Genomic DNA, 25,403 nt, shown 5'->3' on the forward strand with positions numbered 1-25,403 from the left:
CACCAATACTGACAGTATCAGACTGGCAGACATATGTAATTCTAGGATCATTGAACCTGGATGACCCAACACGTGTAGCATGTTTTTATGACTGTGGCGCCCTCTGTTGACAAATCAAACTCTTTGCAGTGATCCAAACTAAAAAAGACAATAATAACAAAAGCAAAAAAGTAGACGAATAATTGTTATCTAATCTACATAAAATTCAAAACGCGATAAACATTGTGTAATGACATGTTTACATCAAACAGCCAGCGTGGTCACATATTTTCTTCAGGCATTTCCTGGGAATACTACTCGACTCCCGACAAGCCGTTTAAGGACCCCAGGATGTCCATGCTTGCTGAACGTAAGTAAATTTCCACCAATGTTTTCATACATATTCCCTTTTGTCTGTCGATGTAACAACATATATTTATGTGTTCTGTGTTTTTAAAATCCACCGCAATCTACTGTACGGTGATTTTATTCACAACATTGAAGTATTTGATAGTTTTGGAAGTATTTCGGCAGCTAACCTTAGCATTAGCTCCAGCTGTTTCTGTTAACACGTGTTTTCTCTTTTAAGGCTGCATATTAACAAGAGCAAATTGTCATGAGCTCATTTGTGGCTTCATGTATTGTCCTTAAAGGCAGATGTCATCTTATTATTTGTTGTCCCTTTTCAGTCAACGTGTTGATTGTGCTGTGACACATTTTCTCTCTCTATGCAACATGGTCGTGAGTTGTGATTCCTGTAATTTGACATCTTTTAGCGGATATAAACGCATTATAGATGAGATAGGTGGATATTTTATTAATCCCAAAAGGAAATAAAAATGTTACTGCAGGAAATAGTGAGGTAAAAGAAACAAATGCAATTAAAGGCTAAATTATATACAATAACTAAATAAACAAACTCAAATATAAACAAAAATAAATAAATTGAACAGAAAGCATAGAACGATATTGCTACAGTAATAAGGTGCATGATTGTCCATGGATGTCAGAATGGAGTGCACTAAATATTGATATCTGAATAATACATGTGTAGATTAATAATAATCTACATACATAAGTGATGTATGATAACATCATATACCCAAATACGAATCTGAAATACAACAGATGTGATGGACAATGTAATAAATAACCAAATAAAAGTCCAGGTCAGAAGTTTGTCTTCATTGTCAGAGAAGTCCTCTCTCTTGACACAGAGGAGAATCACTGTACAGACTGATGGCAGCTGGCAGGAATGACTTCCTGTAGCATTCTCTGTCACAGTGGAGCTGAAGAAGTCTCTCACTAAGTGCTCTGCTGTTTGACCAGTAGTTCATGGAGGGGGTGCAAGATGTTCTCCATGACAGTTTGTGCAGCATCCTCCTCTCCACAACCAGCTCCAGTCTATTCAGAGGAGTCCCCAGTACACAGCCAGCCTTCCTGACCACTTTGTTCAGCTTGTTTGTGTCTCTGGCTCTGTCTTATCTTCATATCGCACCTTGTTGTCTAACTGTTATGTAATTATGTTGCTGCTCTCTCTGCAGCCCGGAGGAAACAGAAGTGGTCAGTTGACCCCAGGAACAGTGCCTGGAGTAATGATGACTCCAAATTTGGTCAGAAGATGCTGGAGCGAATGGGCTGGTCCAAAGGCAAGGTCAGTGTTGAGATGTATCTGCAGTGCTTCTGGTTTGACAGTAGTAGTGATTTCTCTGGACATCGATAGTGAATGTATGAATTGGTCAGCAATGGTGTCACGTGTCATGTCTTCTTTTTTCATGTTAAGGGCCTGGGCAGAAGTGAGCAAGGCTCCACCGAACATATAAAAGTAAAAGTTAAAAACAACAGCTATGGTCTTGGAACCAGTGTCAGCCATGAGGTGAGCATATCCAGCACTTAATGACTTAATACTCTGCTTTTTTTTCAGTATTTTTGTTAATGCCAACACATTTTGCCAACAAGTCCATTTTTGAGGGATTTTCCAAGAGAATCAAGAGAGAATTTGTAATCAACAGATCATCATAGTGATCATCATAGTGAAATTCAGTTAAAGCTATGTGATATGATGATGTATATCGTGTGATGATAGGAAAACATCTATTATTTCATATTATGCTCTACCGTTTATTTTGTTGTGTCACAAATCACACTCTTTACGGCAATATTTTTCATCATTTGTAGTCTGTCCATCTTTTGCATAGATTACATGAAAGTCAAATTACTCTTCTGGGCTTTTTACTCACAAAGCTTTTATCACACTTGGAGTAACATAACGAGTGTAGTTGTTGTCAGCTCAAGTACTTCACCTGGTTCACTGTCTCTCCTCTGCTGCGCTGTGTGTGCAGCACACACACACGGAAGCCTCAGCCCCGCCTGAGTTAACACAGAGAGCAGAGAAGAGTAGCCGGCCATAAATGATGGCAAAACGCAGTAGAGACTATGTTTATTTATGTTAATTACCTAATTTATGTGCACTTGTTTAATTTCAGCTCACTGTTAGTCTCTACTGCATTTTGCTGTCATTTATTGTTGCACTAGTCTCCTCTGCTCTCTGTGTTTCACCGCGGAGGGGGGGGGGCTCAGCCTTCCGTATGTGTGCTGTACACACAGAGCAGAGGAGAGACAGTGAACCAACTGAGGCTCAGATCAGAAACTATTTTGTGACATGTATCGTAATATGAAATGACCTATAGCAGGATATGAGATTATGGTCATACTGCACAACCCTAAGTTTAATTATAGATGTAGATTTTAATGCATGGGGACAGTGCATTTTTAAATTATATGAGGGGAGTATATTTAAACTACTTGAAGAACAATTACCATTCACTTGAGAAGTCTTTTCAGAATTAAGTGTTTTAAGAATTATATTGCAGTCTTTCTGCACAAATACTAAGGCTGGTCCCTTAATACTTGATTTAAAAGCACTATATTAACATTATACAGATATTTCAGTATTTTTCCAAAGATTGATGCTACAGTTTAAGTTCATTTTCAAAAATATTTTATAGGTCACAATTAAATTCCATGCAAACATTTGCAGTTTTGTTTGTTTGTGTTGTTTCCTTTTGCTGTTGCTTTCTAAAGGAGCTAGAAGTTAATAGCACTCATTAAGTTTAATGACAAACTATGCAAGCTGGCACATTTCAGCTTTCCAGATTATAAGAGGCATATGGCAGGTCCTCTCACAAGCTGTGCAACTGGCAACTACTGTGGGAAGCTTAAACCATGCCTTTGTGGTTTGAATGCACTACTTCAGTTCAACCTACAGATCCACATTTAGCTCCCATATAGCTTTTGAGAACTGAAAATGTGCTGACAAAACCAAAGTGTTTCAGTTCTGTGTATTGACATCTGCCGCGTTCACAGGATAACTGGATTGCCCACCAAGATGATTTCAATGAGCTTCTTGCACAGCTGAACAACTGCCATGGCCAAAGCAACAACACCGGTATGCACAAACAGCAGCATTCAGCTTTATATGGCGTGTATATGACGCACTGTTTTGAATTTATTTGTGGTTGAGATTTTATTTGTGTTGGTTGACTTCACTTCGTGGGGTACTTTGTTCAGCACTGGTTCTTCACAAACCCATTATACCTGACGCATAAAAATGTTAATAGATTCAGTATAAGTCTAAAAAGTATAAAAACCGTGTTCTCAAAATTTACTGCTCCTTGTAACAGCAGAAGTGTTACGGTGTGTTAAAGCACTTTAGTGTCAGTAGTAACTCTAACTCTTACTCTTACTAACAGTTTTTTTAGTACGTTAAACATTTTGGCTCTGGCCCATTTATTGAAGGGCAGAGTAATATACAAAAACTTTGATACTTACATTTTTAAATACATTGTTTGAGATCAAATTTTTATTTCTGTTTCTTTGTGGGTGTGATATTTAAATGGTCCATATATCGATATTTGATCACACTTGGATTGACAAGTCAGTCTCTAAATGATTCACTTATAATGACTGAGGACAGTCTCTCAGGTTTCGTTGTTAAAACTGGGTGGAAACAATTAGATAATTTTAAAAAACCCTGCATTACAGAACCAATTCAAATTCTTGAGGGCGGACAAAATGTAAGGAGCGTAGGTTTGTCAGTGGCCGTTCTTGCCGCTGTTCAAGTAACTGCCATGCATTTAAAAATCCCCTGACTTCATTAGATGGAAATCTGATTGTCTGGTATTGCGAGACTAGGTCACACATGACTCAGACTGGTACCGCATTAGGTCTAATATTTAAACTTGATGTTTTTTATTAATCACTACCTACAGTTGGAACATGGTAATTTTACTGAGATGTGGTAGGACTGCTGTTTGTCTTGTTGGCTTGTTACAATGCAAGATTAGAACAAAATGCGGTAATATGGATGATGTGGACATTCTGAGTTAATTTAATGAAAATCTATCAAAGTAATTTCCTTTTCTAACTAGTTAGTTTCACTGGATACAATCTAAGCACTTCGACTCTGCATCAAGCTATACGTGACTACACCAACCTCAGTGCTGCCAGGTTCAGCTTTTTCTGGTTGGTTGATCCATCGGTTGGACAGTAGAGGGTGCTACAGTGCTATATTTAGGAGAGAAACGTTCACTGTCATATAATGAACATCATGATTATCATGTTAGACACACATATAGAACACTGTTATATGGGAGCATCTAGAGGTTAGGTGCAATGATGCTGAAAAACAATATAAATTGCTATCTGCAAATTCACTGTGTTTTATTTATCTTGTCCTTGTAGAACCTCCTCCAGAGGAGCAGAAAGGCTTCAGTTTGGAAGAGAAGTCCAAGACCTCCAAAAAGAGGGTCCATTACATGAAATTCACTAAAGGTGGGTTTATTCCTGAGCAGCTGAGAGTTCTTGTCAGCAACAAACAGAGATCAGAGGGATAAATATGTCTCAAGAAGATGCTAAATGCACACAATGTTTTCTTTTCTCAGTCTCAACAATTACTACATTGATTACCTGTAAAACTGTAAAATAGAACAAACTCAGCCAGACTGGATCTTTAAAGTGTTCCTCTGAAATATGATCTGCCCTTTAGGTGAAAAAATAAGATAATTTTTGGGGACACATGACACTGGTTTGCGATCAGCAACTTCTTTTCTTGCGGAACAACTGGAATGGGTGCCTCTTCTTACTGTTCCACCTACGTGCCACCCACTCAGACAGACAGCCTCCTTTACCCCTCGTTGAGCCTTGTGCATTTGGCTCAGATCACAGACGCTGATCAGAGCTCTGTCAGCTTGTGCTAGGTCAGTCGGGCCGGTCAGTGCTAGGGGAGGTTATTAATAACTCTTCCTTCTACTTTCATTACTCCTTTACACGTCAGGAAGTCAAGATTTGCTGGTCAAGGCCAGTACATTGATAGGCTCAAGGAGGAATTCAGTGTTCAGGACGAGTGGAGACCAAAATGAATAACCACTAGCCCATATTTTATTGCTGAGTCGCTTTACTTGAGCGTGCAGCATAGTTTAGAGATTACAAGAACAACTTCTTATTAAAGGTGGTTCATTATTCAATGTTGTTTTGTGTTAGAATTCAGTTTGTATGTTTTGGACCTGTAAAAATAGCTGATAATGTTCATCTTTATCATCGGATTTTTAACCTGCAATCATTCTGCAGGTAATTTTGCAAGAAAGTAGTGCAAGTTCATCAAATATTAACATGTGTTAAAGTAATTCATTGCTAATCGTTTTTGTTATCGGTTCAGTTGTAGCTCATAAGGTCAGCAAACTTGGGGAAAAAAATCTCAACTTTTTCCTCACCTGGAAGAGCCTTTTATACTTTACGTCATTCAATAGCCACTTCCTGTTTCCTGTTTGGGGCATCTGGCAGGTCCATTTACTGGCCCCCCAAAAACAACTCCTCCCAGGGGCTTTGTGACCCATTAGATGACCCCGCCTGATAAAACCTGGCCTCGGTCTTCCCCCCCGCCCCCTCAGACCCTCTCACCCTGTTTTTATGATCTTAATTTGGCAGGAGCCAGAAAAAGACCATGTCCCTGATGAGTGAGATATACCTATGCAAGGCACACTTAAGACTTGAAACAAGACATCTTTGTCTTTGCACATTCTATACATGAAGTCATACATTTTTGATTTTTGATTCTTTCAAGTTGAGACTTTTTATTAACTCAAGCAGACACCTTTGTTTCACTTTGTGTCCCTGAGTGCAGGTTTGCATCTGTTTCCTTCTTTGACTATAAATACATCCATACTGTCTCTCCATATCACTTCAAACTGTCTAATGTTACCGCATTGCACCATTCACCACATTTTCTTGGGAAAGTTCAATTTTTGGCCAGCTTAAGTGTTTGGAGATTGTCATGCCACCTAAGTTCATAGTTTTTATCTTCATGAGGATAAATCAGGTTAGCATGATGTGAATGTGAGATATTATTTGCATATTAAACTGGAGTGTTTTTAGTTAAAATTTGTGCATGATAGTGCATCAAACCGAACTCTATCCTTACAGTAATGGCCACCTCTCTTCACTTCCAAAATGGCCTCATTAACCCCATGAAAAGTGCCTCAAACAATACCTTACTCAAAAGCTCTGACTAGTGATTTATATGGCCACAATTGTCTGTCATTCAGTTGGACATTTGTGTTGATTGCGGCTATGGTCTTCTCTTATTGTCTATACAGCAGGATACACTTGCACCAGAATCTGTGTTAAACTAATAAAGCCCTGATCCTGCAGGACTTTAAGTTCTAATCCATTTGAGGAGATGTAAATGTCAGGGGAAGGTAAAGAGAAGTTGGCATCTGACACTGCTGCTGTTTGTCGCATGAAGACATTTGGAGTGCACTCCCTTTCAGTATTTTTATTTTCTCTGACTGTTGAAAAGTAGAGCGGGAGACAGATTAGGGGAAATGCAGGTGTGAATGTTTTCATTGGAATTCAATCTTAAGCCAGTTTGTGTCAGTTAGCAGGCAGCAGAGCTGTCAATTCAACAGTCTCTGGTAACTTAACACCACTTTAACCTGTCTACTCAAAGAGGCTACAACTGTTGTCATGCAAGAGAAGAGACGCTGGCTCTTCTTGTTTGTCCATACATACGACTCATAACTTAATTGGAAACTTGAGAGCTCAGTTCTCCGCCTGTCTTAAGTGGTCTGACATGCATTAACTTTCAGTGCACTTTGACTGTCAGTTTTTTAATGTAGGAAATATTCATGGTCTGCTGAGTGGTACGAGACAGCTACAGGAAGTCTTATTTTATTCATTTATTAGTATTTATTTAATTGTCTCCCTCTGTTGACATGCCCTCCCTGTGCCCAGCTTGAGGTCTGGATTTGCATGGACAACCAAAGAGTTACCTGGCAACCCGTAACCTACCACGCCTGTTTGCATGCCTCCACTGCTCCGATGTCGGCTCCCCTCCCTGTGTAGCTGTTGCCAAGTTAAGGCTTGGTAATAGATTTAGTGTTGCTAAGCTTGTTACATGAGTGGTGGAAAATGTCAGGCACTCTCATAGTTCTAGATGTGCAGAGATTGTCTGTGTGCAAAGGTCACTGAATCTACAATTAAACTTTTTCATACATTCTTACTTAAATAGGAATCTTGTCGTTTAGTATGTATTTATTGAAAACACATAGTTGCCTAAAGTGTAGCCACAGTATCATCAGTGAACCTTCCAAACATCTTGGAGGCTTCCCCTCAGTGCAGGCCTCCTCCTTATTCTCCCCTGCTTTTAATCGATATCCCGTTCATGCCAGCTCTCTCACTGCCAGCACTGAGGATTGATGGCCTTTGTTTGTGGGGAAAGGCACCAAAATCTCTGCCGCTTCGGTCCAGGCCCACAGCATAAACCAGTAACCCAGTTTTAATTGCTACCTCCATCTATCACCTGTCATGGCTGCAAGGGTGGTTGATGCAGAATTTAACTACGCAGCTCTCCATTGGCTGTTCCGTGTGGTTGGCTTCCATTGCGTTCGTTGTGTTTTTATCAAAACGTGTTTTTGTGTTTTAGGTGGTACGTGTCTGTACACTGAGCGGTTTTGAGAAAATATGATTAGCCATATCAACTACAGTGTGTTGTAAGTAAGTTGTGTTGTTCCTTTTGTTCCCCTAGAAACATCACACCTACCTGCAATTGTGTTTTAATACATGACATTGACCTGAATGGATACTCTTTTAGTCGTTTGTAATTTTCTTTTGTATTTGTTAGATTTGTGTGTTTTCTTGTTTTCTTGGCACCTCAATGATTGGTTGGTCTGGTTTGACTAGTTATCTGTACTGACAGTTGTTGCTATTTCAACGGTGACCTTGGAAACCAACATGTATTCAATAACACTTTCGGCTTTATCCTTCGTAACGTTTCTCAGCCACCTTTGGAGCATTTAAGGGAAAAGTAGGGTTAAGCTCATTTTTATCAGAACATTGTTATTTGCACTTTCACCTGGAAGCCTGAGAATTTTGACAGGTACTTCCTCATCCAAACAGCAGAAAGGTCATATTGGGCATAATTTTAAATTTGACCTAAGTTCACTCGATGACAAACACCAAAGACCCCCTTCCCCCCCTCTTTTCATTTTAGTTTTGAATGTACTTTCTTGGTTTTACTTCTTAGACCTGCATGTGCAGTGGCTTTCAAAGCCAAGAGTAGGGGAGATAGAGGTTTTAAAGCAATAAATAACCAAATGTTATCAGAGCCCCGCTGAAGGAAGAGGATGCAGCTGTACGAACAGGACCCGGGCTTGAGACAGACGACTGTGTGCTCCAGGAGTCTTTGAGGCCTGGCTTGAAAATGGGAATCTGGAGGCGTGGCGTGGCTGACCTTGTCGTCGGTTTATTTTTCTTTGCCGTTTTATCCCTGGAGCAAGAAGCAAACCACGCAAACCTCCCCTTTCTTCACTCCGAGACCCCCCCCCCCCCCCCCCCCCCCCAGCGCACACACACATACACACACAAACGTACTCAAGCTTTCAACTGCAACCATCACAGGTCGCCCGTCTAAAACAATTGTACTTTCAGATGTCTGCACTTTTTAAATGCTATTTATATTTTGGTGTATATGTTGAGGAAAGTGTAATAAAAGACTCGTTGGTATATGTGAGCAATGAGTTTTTTTGGGTTTGTGTATTGGTAATGCATGTTTCATTTCAGCCAGGTGTTTAAATGAGCTTTGTTTCTATGTGCCAGAGTAATGATGCTCAAATGAGTTAACTGTGATCTTTGAACAAATCGTAAAATAGTTGGAGTTTCGTACTGTTGTATGATTTTTAGAAATCTGTTTTTTCTTTTAGGGAAGGACCTGTCCTCCCGTAGTGAAACAGACCTTAACTGTATCTTTGGGAAGAGAACAAAATCTGCCACAGAACAAGACCAGGTAAGAGACATCACTTAATTATGCCTAATTATATACATTTCCCACATTCTGACATTTTCTTTCTGTAGTATATCCAAAATATGAAAGAACCAAAAAAATTTGCACACTTTCAATCACTTTTACTCAACACACCCTGGAAAAAACCTACAAATCTGCTGGCTCCGTCTGATTGGTGGGTTTTTCTGTGCTATGTTTATATATACGGTGATATATATGGTGCTGGTGCTTTTTGCCAATATGACTTTTATTTGAGGACAGAAATGTTGTAAATTAAAGTGAGTAAATGTGAATTTAAAAAAAATGTAGTTGGGTTTATGTCACTTGTTCTGTTTTGTTTGGTTTTCTCACAGTATAGGTTTATAATGTGACACACCTGTCTATTGGACTTTCTGGTGTGCAAGAACTTTGTTTTAATTATATCCAAAACATGACTGACCAATAACTAATATGTAAAAGCACACTTAATCCAGCTACTAAAGATTTGTAGAGCATACCCCTAATCTAATATGTAAGTTACTTTTTTGCAGTGAAAAAGTAGCTGTCTAAACTGAAAGGGCTGGCCTCTGATCTTTGTTAAACCAGTCAATGTCAAGTGTGCACTGGGGGAGGAGATGGCATACCTCTGGCCAGGTGGCTCGAGCTTATCTGCCTCTGTCTTGGTAATTAGGGATGACCATTGGCTCTGATGCCTCCATCAGTCGCTGCAGCATCATGTGATCCTTTTGCTTCTACAGGGCCCAGCTCATGTGCACCCTGTGGTCCTAGATTAGCCATGTCACAGCGTGGAGCTTTAACACTGCCAACAGGCCACTGATGGCAGCAAGAGCACCTAAATCCATTTAAAGGATTTGCACTCTTACCCCTTACTCCTCTACTTCACACTTCCCCTCTTCTCTACTTCTGTCTTCGGGCGCTCACATCAGGTAGTTAAGTGTGCCAGTGGGCATTATTAAAGGCAAATCAAAATTGTGGTGAGGTGTGCAAAAATCTGAAATGATGACGCTTGCAAAAAAAAGTTCTCTTTTTGCTGTTGGCATTGGTGGTTGGTCACTTCAAACGTCACTTTGCCATTTGGTGCTATACTAGCTTCCAAGCTTTTGAAATGTGGCTTACAGGCTCAATCAGATGCAGGTTATATTTCAAGCCCAGTGAGTTCCTTTAGTGCACTTATCAGGAAAAAAAATCTTGCCTTCTATCAGATTAACCTGCATGTGGTATCTTCCTTTTGTTTGTTGTTTTTAATTAGGAATGTGTTAGCCTGGGGTGAAAAAAAAAAAGCAGTGTCCGCATTGTCGATGTTGTCAGATATTGAACGTTAAAATGTAAATAAATGAAACACAAGCATTTACTGTTTCTGTCAATATAACTCATGGTGCACTAATCATACAGTTGAACTCTTAGAAATTTACAGGGACTGAAATTGAGTCACCACCCAATACCTGCTTCGCACACAGTTGATAGACATATAAAAAAAATGTCATGTAAAATAAAAATTGCATACTTAAAATCAGTATAATTTCGCCAGTGAGGTTTATGCTTTATATATTATATATTTAGAATGCTGCCACATTTTTATTGGTGAATTAAGATGGATAACAGATGGGACTTTCAAATTTTGTATGTAAATGAAGTATAGGGATATCATGATAAAGACATGAAAAGTGATACAAGCAAACACAAACAAGACTTCTATGAAATAAGTAATCATTAATAAAACTAGTGTGTTTTTTTTTTTTTTTTGGTGTCACAAGTTCTGCTGACCCCATACAGAGCCAGAAGGACAATGACAAATGTATCTTTTGGACTCAGAGACACAGAAAAGCCTCTTGCTGGCTTCCTCTGTTTATCTCAAGCATTTGGCTTGAAGAAATTGGCATCTTAAAATCCATAAATTGCACGGAGAAAAAAAAACCCCTTCTCTATTCCCCTGCAGTTGCCAAGCCATAACATCACAATGGCCGCTGCTCCCTAGCTGATTAACATTGGAAATGCAAGCAATACTCACCATCATTTTCTCCCTAGTCGTTTGGTTATGGGTTGTTATTTTTCAGCCAGGAGGGACACCATTGACCATATCGAAAACACTGAACACAATTACAATGGCATCCCATGAGGCCTTGTGTTGAAGCCCGGCAACATCTGAGGTGGCGGGGAAGAGGTAAAGAGGGTGATTGACCAATCATGCTCTAGGTATTATGCGGGATCTCCTGCAAGTATGTCCGTGACACTGCCAGTGACCTGCAATTCACACTGATCTGTGCTTACTGTAGTGTGCCATTACTGTTGCAGCACATAATATGCTCTGCAGTACACACACACACACAATCTCAATAGCCAAAAGAGTTGTATGCAGTAGTGACTTTATCAACATTGGGAGCGTTGGTTTAGTGTTAGTTGCACTTGTCACCAGTAGCATTATCTCATATCTGCATCCTGACAAGTTTAGGCCAGGAGACACGACCAAATCTGGATCGGCGTCTCCAGATCTGCCCTCCTTCCTCCTCATGAATCTTCCAGCACTTCACCCGCCACCCACTGCTGTCTCTCCAGCCTCCCTTCCACCAGTCCCCCACTGCTGGGGTTTTCCTTCCTCTGCAGTGATGTGCTTCCTGCTCGCCTCTTATCGCTGCTCGCAACGCTCCCTGAAATGCAGACAGGCAGACACACACATACACGCACACACTCAGCTGCCCCACATGCCTCTGTTCATCAAAGCTGTGTTGCAAAGAACATGTGAGCACATAGGACGGATTTTTAACCCCTTCATATGAATTAGTTGTATACAGGTAGCCATAAAGTCTCATCCAGTAGCCTGTGCCAGCTGAACTGCCTCTGTGTAATCTCCTGTCCTGATCTTCAAGGTCAAAACTTAAACAATTTTAATGTTTAATTGGTATTTTGCATAACATTGGATTTATTTGGAGGTTAAATAATGGCCGGAGTGATTTTAATAACGTTAAAATGACCACAAATGCACTTGGAAGGACACATTAAGAATAAAAGACAAATTAAGACTGAAGTAAAGAAGCAGTTTGAAGTCCAGGTCCAAGCACTGATGTAGGTTTACAATTAAAGAGCTTTTTTTACTAAAGCAAATATAATTCATTCTTCTGTGCTTCATTCTCATATCATACACTCTAACATCACAGCTGTTTTTGTAGTGCACAAAATACACATTATGCATTTAGTTGCGACACCAATAAACTACCTTCATTGTAAGTTAGTAACAAATAACTTTTTGTAACATCTAACGTCTACAAGATAAATGGATGACCCACAACCTCATTCCACCCATTCATGTAGCCATCTGAAAATGTATGCTTTAAACCATTATTTACTATCCCTGACCAGTCAGGGTTATCAAGTTGTAGTGGAGCACCTGTCCATCTACATGGCTCCCTGTTATCCATCACCCATCCCACGCTCGCAAGCCCCCTCCGTCTCCTGCCTCCTCTCGTGCCCCTCAACACAATTACTCACCGCATGACAAATGACAGGCTCTCTCTGCCGAGATATCAAAAAGCCCCGGCCACTTCTAAATGAAGGCACTTTGGCAGCCCAGTGCTCCCCGTGCTTATCGGCGGGCGAGCAGTGCCCCTGGCCGTCCTGTGTCCCCCTCTCTTTCCTCCTCCTTCTCCACCACCCCCGGCTCTCCGTGCCCTCCTCAGGGGGTTTAGTTAGGGGAGCCACATGGAGGGCTAGCCCAGCTTGATTTATCTCCCTTGCCCCTCTGCCCGGCCACTCAGGCAGGCCGAAAGAGCCGACGAGGCTCCAACGGGCCTCTGCTCGAAAGCCCGGCATTAGCTGAAATAAACCATTCTGCCGCCCAGTGAAAAATGTCCTCTGATTGGCTAATTAATCAGTCAAAGGGGAGCGACACGGCTTGTGACTTGAGGGACCCAAGCGGGCGACCGCAGAGGGCCTGCTGATAAATAGACTCCCCGCCGATTCATACATCAACAAAAGTTAGTCATTTTTTAAAGCCAACAGCTCAGTTGAAAGGTGGAAACAAGCCATAGTTTTATTTTTCCACCTATATTTCTTTCTTCTGCGTCTTTTTTGCGGCAGTGTGTTTTTTAAAAATGACAAAATTTGGTTTTTATCTTTTTTGTTTTTTCTTTACTTTTGAGCTACAGCTGTTAAATCTAATTTCTTGTTTGTGTGATATGACTGTAGATTGGCTGTCTCTCAAGTGATGACATTTATACTTGGTCATGGTAATTAATGTTAAAGAAATAAAAAAATAGATTTCAGCATTTCAGTTATTTCCTTCGGTCCTCTAGAAATACATTTTTGAAGAATCCTCAGCATAATTTATATTATTTTACTTATTCAGTACACCCTTACGGAATTTTCTTCAGTTTCTTCAATATTCAAGAGATTTGTGAGATTTATGACTCATTCATTAGTTTTTTACTCCTTAAAGATGTCATGCAAGAAAAATAGTTGGGTATAATTTGGCACAAGCCTTGTTTTGACGTCTGAACCTTCCAGTCAGACAGTCGGTATGGTGCACCGCGCTCTCGGGTCAGCGTGACCCCTGCGGCCTCTCCCACTCCCACTCCTGCTCAGGCACAAAGGGCCGAGGATCAAGCCTCATCGGGTGGCACCTGTTGCAAGTTTTTTCCTGCCCACGCGTCGTCCACATGAAGGATCGCACGTCAGCAGGGTCTCCCCCGATACCACCATCTTAAGGAATATGGGGCAGGGGCGGCGCGGGGTTGGGGGCTCGAGCGTTTGGCAGATGCGTCGGCAGGGCGCCAGGGAGCCGATGGGCGGAGTCCAGCAGTGACACTTTGCTGACAGCGCAGAAGCAAAATGTCTTTTTTGCACAGAAATTTTCTGTTAATCTAGTCTAGGATTTACAGGTTGCTACGGAGGCCTGTGACCAACGATGTAAAGTAGTGTAGAATTATTGATTATAATTCTGTCAACATGATTAAGAAACTGGGCTGGCTGTTGTGGATAAGCCATAAACATAGTTCCATTAACATGTCTTAGTTGTTCTAATTATTTAAGACTGAGACTTTGCTTTTTCAGCTTGACTTCATGCAGGGAAGCAGATAAACTACTGATTTACTGTCTTTACAATCCATTACTGCTGTTAAAAAACTTGTTTTCTCTTTTTTCTATTTTTAAACATGTTCTTCTTCTATCATTAAAATGTAAACGGATGTGAACTCCCTTAGACACCTTTACATCTGTCTACCACTGTATATATACAAGCATAGTTTTTGTGCAAGGTTCTTTATTTCCTTTAGCTTTTTATTTTTCACGCAGTTACTCTATCGTAGCAGGTTTATTCTTAATTTACTGCTGAGTTCCACTGCATTGTGTAATTGACAGTATAAATAGAAAAAAAAATGGCACCAGGCCCGAAATTTTGGCCCGAGTGGTTAGGCTCAGTTGTCCTTCAACTTTAACACTGAACTGTTGAAAGGGTTGCCGGTGTAAACGTGCGTTGTCGCAGTGTGGCTAGTGCATGTTGAATGGGCCGGTGCACTCAAGCAGGGTGCGTGGCTTATTGTGAAACTGAGGAGCCCTAATTCATTCTCAGATAACATCTAATTGCCTTAAGCAAAAGCTTTCCCTTTCTTGAGCGTGTTTGTTGACGGGCCCTTTTGCTTTTACCGCCGAAAATTATCAAGACCCGCCAAGTGACGCACCCCTCCTCCTCCATAGACACACACCACACATTTACCACCTACCTCCCTGGCAGTTCTGTGGACTGCTCCCTCCTGGCCATGCCAGCTCGCTGACACTTACAGATTAGCGCAGGACAAAAAAGAAAAAAAGGGCGTCTGTCTCTTAGTTACGAGCCTAAGCTGGAATACATGGGGCCAGGGTAATTACTGCCTGGTGAAGCTAACCGCCCAAAGATTTCCAGCCCTCTCGGCTGTTTACAGCCACCGACTACTGTTTAATCACTGACTCTTTAATCTAATAAATCACAGCTGGCGAAAATAATCACTGCATCTTCCCTCTCTGGGGTTGAGGTGGAGGGACCTCTATGCTCTTGAGGGGGGCATTGTCGGCGAGCCGTTTTGCAATGTGAACAAGCACAGGGCAGTCATGCTGCATGCATAATGTTGTCTTCATTTGTTACTTATGATAAACGTTCTTGCATTGGGCACAAAGTGCAATTTTTCAAAACCATTCTTTTTGGTGTCCTGTGTTTAGCAATACACAGAAAGTATGCCTTTAACAAAAGTATTTCTTAATGGAACCTTCCATGTGTGGCATCTTATGTACCTAAGTTGCATTATTTTACAGTTTCTAACTTTGTTACCTAATGTCATTTCTGCTGAAGGGAAAGATGAATATAAGTATCACTATGGGGACAGTGACATTACTTAAAGAATATTGATGGGCAACCGAAGGGTTTGCTTATTTACCAGGGAATAAAGTATCCACCTGTTTTTCTGTCCACCCACATCAGGCTCATGAAGGATGGGCTGCTGGACCTGTGTGCTCATCAGGGAGAGACAGCTGGCTAATCAGGGCCTGATCCATAGACCTTGAGTATCGCCAAATTTATTATTGTGGCAGGACAATGAGGGCACACTCATGCAATTACAGACCCAACCAATATTGGCTAGAAATTATTGGAAAAAAAAACAGCAAGTAATGCAAAAAGGCAGTTTTTAAGAAAATAAATGGGGGACTACAGTTTTGTCAAATGTTAATTAAGAGGTAAACCAGAAGATGACTTTTTAGAAAAGAAAAGCCGATTAGTTAGACATAACTTTATATTTAGTTAGGTTTTAATAACTTTTAATAAAGGTAATAAAAAAGTAAACCTGCAAATTTGTCCAACCCTGCATTTAACTGTCGCCCAGTTTTGCGCTATTGTGTGAAGTTTTGATTTTTCAGGATTGATACACACTATAACTAGTCACCATTTCAGTGATTTCTTTTATTTTTAAGCCTCACCTTGAAGTACTTGCTACACTGGGGCTGGTAATGCAGGCGGAGGTTGAGCTCGTTAATGTTTGTTTTGGAGCAATGATGAAATGATCAAATAAAAAGTACAGTCAGCAAGACCTAACATTTCCCTTTAATCAGGTTTTAATGATGAAATATGAATTATTATTTTATATTCATCTCATTAAAAGGTTTGACCAAAAGAGTATAGTTATACATATAAACCTCACTATACTGCAGAGAGAGTGGAATGCCCCAGTTTACAGCCAGTTTTAAGCAACCACATTTGCTGGTTTTATTGTTGCATTAGGAAAATGGGGCTGCCAAAATACCAGTACTTTTCAGTATTTCAGGATCTTTCTGTTCATGAAAACCATTGGATGGTGTGTGTCATTAGAAATTGTTAAAGTGGTAATGTCTTGAATTGGGATGCACTGTCTTCATCTTTGTTTACTCTGGTTTTTTCATATTAGTCTATAAGTCTATCTAGTTGGTCAATTAAGTGTCAAAAATAATGTAAAATTCTTGTCATTTGTTTCTAGATGTCTTCAGATTCCTTATTTTTTGTGATACTTCGAAAAAACAAATATGAATAATTGAATTTGAAACTGAGAACCTGATTAACCCTCACATTTGACATTGTTTGTCCCGTACCAATCCAAAGGACCAGGATGAGGACCATGCATTAAATAGACCGCATTTCAGTCATTGCGTCATAAGGACCGGAATGACGCATTGTGCTCAGATGCCTGCCTCATTGTGTTTTATTGGAACAGTTTGCTGATGGACAGCATTGTAGGTGTTGTGGAGTTGCATAGAAATTAACATCAGCCACCAGTTTCAGTCAATGAAATCCACACAACAAGTGATGTAAACTGAGTTGTTACATTTTGCTCTATTTCAGTGTTATTTAAAGGGAAGCTATGATCTAGGCTGTATTTTCTAAATATAAAGCTGTTCAGCTGTCAGAAATATCTAAATTATAGACTTAATTTAAAAGCCTTGAATTGGGAGTGTAGGCAACAAAAACGTAATTTGAACTAAAAGTATTGACTCTGGAATCACCTCTCCTGTACCATCCCTAGTAATGTAAGTACAGTGGAAACAGCTTAAAGTGATGACGGTTACAGTGATCAACCGTTTATATGGATCAAAAAGCTTGGGACAGAATCATTGCTGTACAAATGCTGTTTAAATATTTTGCTCAGTAATCAAGTAGCCTGCTTACAGTGTTCATTTTGGGTCTTTTCATACATGACAACATATGGAAAAAAAAATTTAAAACTACAGCAATTTTTATTTACTCCCATGATACATGATATGGTATGAAATGTACCTAGCGGCTGCAGCACCATTATTTCCTCATCGTAACCCGTCTGCTTCCAGCTAGTTACCTGAGGCTGGTGCTGCCTGCACATTGAAATCCTGACAGGAAGAACGGTCATTTTCTCTCAATGAAAAACATAGTCTCTTTATGACAAACTGCCAAAAACAAGCCAATGAGATGCAGCAGCAAAACAAGCGTTTGAAACAGGTGTACTACTTTTTTGAAACAGTCAATAAAATTCAGCATTCATGTAATAAATTTACAAATGTCAATTAAAAACAATTCAGTTATAATAATCATCCGCTTATAGTGATCAATTTGAGCCGGAGAGACGTGATCACTATGAGAGGTTTCCGCCATATACAACTTTGAGCTAGTCTGTAGTTAATTAGTTGAATAAAGTTTAAAAATGTTGCTGCTGTTCTGGATTTTGTTGGGTAAAAAAGTTTCACATGCACTCTAGTGAACTGTATCCACCAACTCTCTGCTGGCTTGATTGACTCTCCTCCTGAATGTGCTGGCCTCAGTGTCTTGGCACCTTGGCACATGTCTTACTGTTGGCTTTCCATTGGCTACATTAGCAGGGACAGATAGAACTGGAGTGTCTTGAAGGAGGCGGCCTGTTGAATGTCTTCCCACCCTCTCCTTTTCTCTGGGACCCTCTGCGGGCCCTCCCTGTGTTCCCTGCCCAGCCCCAGCCCCCGCCAGGGGAGAGAACTGAGCAGGAAGGGCCCGATAGCCAGCCAGACCGCTCCTCTGCCGAAGGAGTCTTATCTCAGAACTGCACACAGTGCACTGAGCGCATCCTTTTCCTGGGGTTCTGGGTCTGGTAGGAGGAGGAGGAGGAGTAGACACGGCTGGATATAGGTGTGTTCTCCAACCCTCCACTCCTCAACCCCGCTGTGGACTAGCCTGGGACTGCCTTTTTCAGTCGTTCTTCTTCTAGTTCCAGCAATTATGTAAACTGATTTTATAAATTGGTGAAATCCACTTTTGAGTTAAAGGTTGCAGTTTCATACAAATCAAGTACATTTAGTATCACAGAAAATAAACTTTGGTCCTGATCGTTTGGTTTTGCGTTGAACTAGTAAGAATTTAAAAATGGTTTCTCTCTTTAGGAGAAAATTGTACCTCAGTGGCATTATCTCATAGGAGGAAAAAGTTTTACTTACTACTTCACTGAGTAAAACTAATTCAATGACAAACTATACCATTGACTTCCTGCAGCTGCTTATGAAAAGCCTTAAGCTATTCTCTTCAGCGTGAGGTATTTTACTGTGAGCCAACTATAGGATGTGTTGTGACTATCCATCAACAGCTTAGGAATGTAAATTGGTAGCTTTATTTCATGTTACATAATAAAACATTCTCATATGTATGTATAATAATATATTGATATAGCAGTGCTTATATATTTGAATATTGTATCATGAAGCTTGTATCAGGATACATGAGGATATCGGCTCATGTCTCCTGTATACTAAACATATGATTCATATCATTAACATTCACATGGAAATTGTGACTGATAGCAGGCCGTAGGAAATGACACACACCTGGAAATGTGGAAACAAGATCTCAAACATTATTGCCAAATTGTTTCTTAGTAACACGTTGCCCTCAGCACTCACCAACAAAAATCTCCAGGGCTGCCGGTACTGCTGACTGAATCTGTAGGTTTATATCCATATGTGTGTGTGTCCAGCCTCTGCTCAGCACAGCACTTTCCTCCTGTCAGATCAGAGTCTAATGGAGATCCCCAGGCAGTGAGGACGAACCACATACCAAGTTCCAGCCACTTTCCCTGATGAAGGAGATGTTTCTCTCTCAGTCACTCTCCTCTCCTTTTTCCCCTCGCTCATTCACCCTCTCCCTCTCTTGAGAGTAATTTCACAGGCAGTTCTAAAGTGGCCCCCAGCCATCTTCCCAAATCCCAGTTACATGTTGTTTGGCGCTGTCAGCTCTAAGCCCCATCTCCACTCTCCCAAGCAGTGAGGGAGACCATTGTGCAGTAACAGTGAGTATAGATTTTCTCTGGGAAGATGAAAAGTTTTGTTTAATGGCAACTCACCTGAAGGGCCTTATCCCCCTTGTTAGAAGTTGGGGTTTCTCTGTAGTCGAGGTCTGAGACGGCGGAAAACTTTGCCGTCCATCTCAATACCCGTTTTGTCATTTAGCCTCAATCGTTCATGTCAGTGTAAGGCTTTTGAAGCCATCCTTTTTAGAAAGCATACAGTCAACAGGATATGCAATAATTCATGTCACGTTATACTCAAGTATGTAATTGTTGGTCAAATCAGTCAAAGGCCCCTTATATGTTTTCAGGCATAATTTATAGCCTTTTGTACCGTAGGGTAAATTCGCAGAGCAATCACTTCTTACCGTATTAATCAATGTATCAGGCTCCAAAAACAATGGTTGTTTCCCATATGGAAATATATTGACCATGAAGAGCCTTTTAGTGGGTTAAGACTAATAGCTTGCATGGTTTTACTTAAGTCCCTGGTGGCTGGTTTAACAGAACTGACACTTTTGGTAATCCTGAATTTGCTAAGAAACCAAAATAATAGAGAAATTATAGGTACAGAGTACTTAAAGGCCTGCAGGAAGTCTAGTTCATATGGAGTAATGTACTCTGCACTTAAGTCTATTTATGTCCCTCAAGCCCTGTTAAGACCTACATCCACATTGTTTTACCAGCCCATCAGTTAACTTGTCTATCTCAATCAGTGTTGAGGGTCAAAGTAGTATAATCTGCATGTAGAAGCTTAAAGGCCAAACCGTGAAGTGACTCAACACAACACCATGTTTTCAATTTATCTCTAATCTGTAGGGTTTGAAAAATGCCATCCACTCGGCCATCTCTGAGGTAATACACAGAGCGGCAGTATTGTTTAGTGTGATTCTCAGGAGGAGGTTCTGTATTCTTCTGGACAAATCATTATGCATTGAGTAGGCCATTAGGAAAATGAAGACAAATGGGTCGCAGGGATGAGGTGACAAATTGACTGTGTTGTGCCTCATAGTTGTGAAGTTGGCTCTTTTTAGCCTAAAGGTTGGATATAGCCTACGAGTTGGTGACCAGACTGATTCATCCAGACCGGCTGAGACAATTTAGCGCAAAAGAAATGAATGAATACTGCTTTGACCTCCTTTTTAACTACTAAGGTCACTGTATCTTTTAGCAAACAAATCTCCTCCTGCCCTTTTTTTCCTCTGAGCTCCCCTCTTCCATTTCTGCTCCTTAATATTTTTGTTCCATTTGCATTACATTTCACTTAACTGCACATATTGTTAATGTCCCAAAATCATGACGACATATGCCAAACACCAGAAACCTTCATAAGCTAAGAGGATATGTGGACTCAAGTAGATCATCACCAGCATTGCTCAACCAACGCTACAATATCCGATTTTAAAAAATGAACATTGAGTTAAATCAACTCCTCCGACAGTCTTACCAAAAACTAAACATTAGCATCACCAAATTTGTATTTACTGCAGCACTATCGTAAGGTGGTTTTGATGCTTATCACTCAGTGTTTTCACTAAAAGTGAATGCACTGAATGCTCATGTTATGAATTGTCAGTGTTAATTCTGTAATTAAAATCTTTATTTGAGTGAAAGGGGAGCAGTTTGCTCAGCCCAGAAAAGCATGAATAAACCACGAGTTGAATTTAAAATGTTATAGTACCAAAGTAGTGCTATAGTGTCACCAGGTGAAGTGAAGAAAAAAAAAAATCTCCCATAAACTGTCAACACTTGGCCTTATTCATGAAATAAGCTGTGTTACCTTCATTAGGCAAAGATATTGTTTCACTATGGTGGGAAAAATCAAGCCTCAGCTGTAGCTTGCTTTACTAGTGAGGAGCTGTTACAGATGGATGGAAGTTAAGGAGCTGACTATGCAAGGACGCACAGCTGGATGTGTGGAACTATGTAGCGTTGTAAGAAAAAGATGATAAATGTCAGATGTGCGACAGTTAGGTCCTTGATGCTTATTTTCAGGCGATCCTTTAACACCTATTGTTACATCAACATCCTATTTTGGACTCTTTTCACTCGCTAAGATCTGCCTGGTTAATCTCTGCATGATGATTGACGATCACTTAAGCTCCTGGGTCCACCATTGTGTGCTGTCTGTTTCTGTGGAGATTCCCTAAATGCTGCATTGAATCCTAACTCTTATCTTCTCACTTGTGTCTTTTCCGTCTAGGAGAGCAACAGCAGCGATTCTCAGGGTGAGAAGGAGACCACGACCACTGCCCCCACTGAACTTGATACAGAGTCCATCACCAAGACTGTGACGAGTACTCTCACTATGCAGGAGTATTTTGCACAGCGAATGGCTCAGTTGAAGAAGGCTCGCGGCCAGGCTCAGAGTACAGAGACCAATGACATATCAGGTCCATCCGAGGAGCCTAGTCCCATCCACAGCACCGATGAAAATGCAGAAGAGCCCAAAAAGAAAAAGAAGAAGAAGAAGAAGGCGAAAAAGGCTGAAGAGGAGACGGAAGTGGTCGAAGCAAACTGTGAAGCTCCCATCATAGTGGAAGATGATGAGGAGCAGGAGCCTTTAAAGAAAAAAAAGAAGAAAAAGAGAAAAGCTGAAGAAAATGAAGGGGCTTTGAATGAGAACTGTAGCTCCACCTCTGGTGTAGAGCAGGACTGTGAGGAGGTGCCTCCCTCCAAGAAGAAAAAGCTTAAAAAACACAAAAAGGAAACTGAGCTTCTAGATGGACTAAATGGGCTAACTGAGGATCAATCTGAGGTCGTACACAAAAAGAAGAAGAAGAAATCCAGAGAGGAGGTGCATGATGTGGTAGAAGAGGACAAAGAGGAGCTGGTAGAGAAGAAATCCAAAAAGGACAAGAAAAAGAAACATCAAGATTAGGGAGGAACTGATAAAACTGGCCTCCAATTCTGTCGGTTCTTTAGGCTGCAGGAGGACTTATATTATCCTGTTATCATACAGATGATCATGGAGGCATACAGATATGGAGTACATGCCTTTATGAGTAAATCAAATGTCTTGTAAATATACCACTTAATAACTTGTTAATGAAGATCACTTTGCTACAGTGAGGAGAAAAGAGAAATCACACATTTGATCACATTAGAACTTTAAGCTGCCCTTTTAAAGTCATCAATTTGTTCTCTTGGGCACCAGGACACACCATTGTAGCTGCAGATGGTAAAATGCCTTGCCTTTAAGAAATGGGTCGACATTTTGGGAAACTTGCTTATTCACTTTCTTGCTGAGAGTCGACACTGTCAGTCTGAACGGTAAATATGAAGCTACAGCCAGCAGTCGGTTAGCTTAGCTTAGCACAAAGACTGGAAACAGAGGAAACGGCTAGCCTGGCTCTGCTTGAAGGTAAAAAAATCTAGGTATCAGCACCTCTAAAAGTCACTAATCGACACATTAAATCTTGTTGGAGTCTTGTTGTTACTGTAAGGTTGCCAGGCAACCATTAACAACTCCACAAAATCACTGCGGCAGCCAAGACATAGTCCAGCAAAAACCACAATGTGTCACCTCAACACTTTGGTTTTTGTTTGATTAAACAAACCAGATAAAATGTGACAATTAGTAAGTTTAAGAGGTGCAGGTACGCAGATTTTGTTACCTTTGGACAGAGCCAGGCTAGCTGTTTCCCTTAGTCTAAACATTTAGCTAAGCTAAGCTAACCTCTGCTGGCTGTAGCTTTATATTAACTGTTCTCATCTAATTCTCTGGAAAAAGAATCGGCATATTTTCCAGAATGTTGAACTGTTTCGTTGATCAATTAGATGAATTAATCTCTTTCTTTGTGGCTGTCTCCACAATGTGTACAATGTATTAAGAGATGTCATAAGTCGACAATTTTTTAACCAAGCTTGTTTTCCATCAGATTTAAAATAATTAGATGAGACTGATGTGCTGAAATCTGTCATGTTATATTGAATAAAAATGGTCCAGATTTCAAAATATTACCAACCAATTCAGGGAAAAAATGTTACCCTATTTTATACAACAAACCAAAATGCATTTTTACAGATGTCCGGTTTTGGTTACTATCTCATTACATGCATTAACATTACTATTTATTTAAACAATATATTGCAACAGATTTTACTTTCTAGTCAATTACTTTTAACCATCTCTGTTAAATTTGTTTTTTTTAAAAATGAAACCAATCATATTGATGTTCATTAAACTGATCCTATGACTTAGTCAATTTTGTAAAACAAAAGCACACAGAAGTCTCCTTTGATGTTATGTAACTTAATACAGATATAATTTGACTATTTTTGGCCATAAATCTGGAAAACACTTGTTTAACATCCATGAGCTGTAGAAAATCAGACAAACTTTGGTTCTTTAACCAGAATGAATCCTTTTGTAAAATAAATCCAAATGGTCCTGCATACAAGTTTCATTGTTTTTGTTTTTTTCTTCATCCTACACACAGTAGTTGAAGTGAAATGCAGCTGAATATATTTACAGGAAATAGGGGTGATGAGAATACCATTTACCTCCGCTGTATGTGAACCGATGAGCCATGACGATGATCTGAAAATATTACAAATTCACAGATTTCTATTGCTCAACATAGATAACTTTCACAACACTCAACACTTGCCACTTACAAATATGACTTTTGAGGTTACGAAATCTTTTCTTTCACTTGACAAAATCTTAAACAAGCTTGTCTTGTTTAGCGACTAGACTGGGTTTTATGAGTCAGAGGGAAGAGGAAACGACAGCTGTCCGTCACAACAGAGCAGCGTTCCTCGTCACTCTTACACCGAAAGCTGAAAAAATTGGATTGGCTCATCGTGGAAATGGAGACTGTTACTGTAAGCGTCTGAGGTGCACAGATTTTTTTCTCTCCCTGTCCTCGTATACAATCCAGTCATTAGCTGGAGATTACATAGTTCAATATATTACCAGAATCATTCATCCACACATGATAAAAGAGATACAAGAAAAAGCTAAAATAGTGTAAAATAAACATGTAATAATTAATATTGATATTTTATTGAGTTAGAATCAAAAATTTGGGCTCTCCAACTGAATTTATTCTTCACATGCATCTCTGAATATACAGTATAAATATTTTAACTACTACCATTTACATAATTGTACACACACTTTTGAAAAAACTACTATAATGATACATCTGGCATGAATCAGGCTTAGCAAGTTGATAGGGATTGATAATACTAAGCAACAGTGGAAGTCATTCATAAAATTTTTTGAATGTGTCAGTGAAGTTTCTGTTGAAGTTCCCTTTTTACAGCAAACAAACACAAAGACACAAATCCCTCTCACAAGTCTCCAGTAGCCACATGTCTTATACACTGAATGGGTGAACGACAGCAGGCTGATACAGCTCCCACCCACACAGCAGTTCACACGTAGACCTATTAGTCATTTTTAGAAACCCCCCGACTCAGAACCTGCATGTGTTTAAATTCCAAATTGCAAATACAGTGTGAAACCTGTCACCTCTGTCTCATACAGTCTGCTGTCTATACCATGATGTACATGCGCTCTTGTGCAATCGTGGGCCTCCATCAGCTCACGTACACACACGTTGACTTTCACTGGCACACTGAGAGCACATCAATGTGGCCGTGTCAGAACGGCAAGAGGAAGTGTGGCCCTATATATCACTGATGTGCCTGCTCTACGCACAATCTGTGGCTTCAGGTGCCGTATCCTGTTCCTGTGAGGGGCAAGTTTCACACAAAGCTATAAGCTGACACTTCAGTTTGATGGGTGGGGAGGCACTACTGACCAAAAGATGTGTATAACGCGCCTTTGGACCAGCTCTCACTGAAAG

The 25,403-nt window shown here is 40.2% G+C and overlaps 1 protein-coding gene across 1 annotated transcript; it reads left to right on the forward strand.

The window, feature by feature from the left end:
* Positions 1 to 240: 240 nt before the first annotated feature.
* On the forward strand, positions 241 to 23,987 carry pinx1 (PIN2 (TERF1) interacting telomerase inhibitor 1). Its single transcript, XM_067573227.1, has 7 exons — positions 241 to 349; positions 1,524 to 1,633; positions 1,763 to 1,855; positions 3,346 to 3,427; positions 4,723 to 4,812; positions 9,237 to 9,319; positions 21,788 to 23,987. The coding sequence occupies exons 1-7, from the start codon at positions 331 to 333 to the stop codon at positions 22,463 to 22,465; spliced, it is 1,155 nt and encodes a 384-aa protein (XP_067429328.1). The 5' UTR covers positions 241 to 330; the 3' UTR covers positions 22,466 to 23,987.
* Positions 23,988 to 25,403: the final 1,416 nt, after the last annotated feature.

The sequence above is a fragment of the Thunnus thynnus genome, chromosome 18 (genome assembly GCF_963924715.1).
Source record: "Thunnus thynnus chromosome 18, fThuThy2.1, whole genome shotgun sequence".
In the NCBI taxonomy this organism is placed as follows: domain Eukaryota; kingdom Metazoa; phylum Chordata; class Actinopteri; order Scombriformes; family Scombridae; genus Thunnus; species Thunnus thynnus.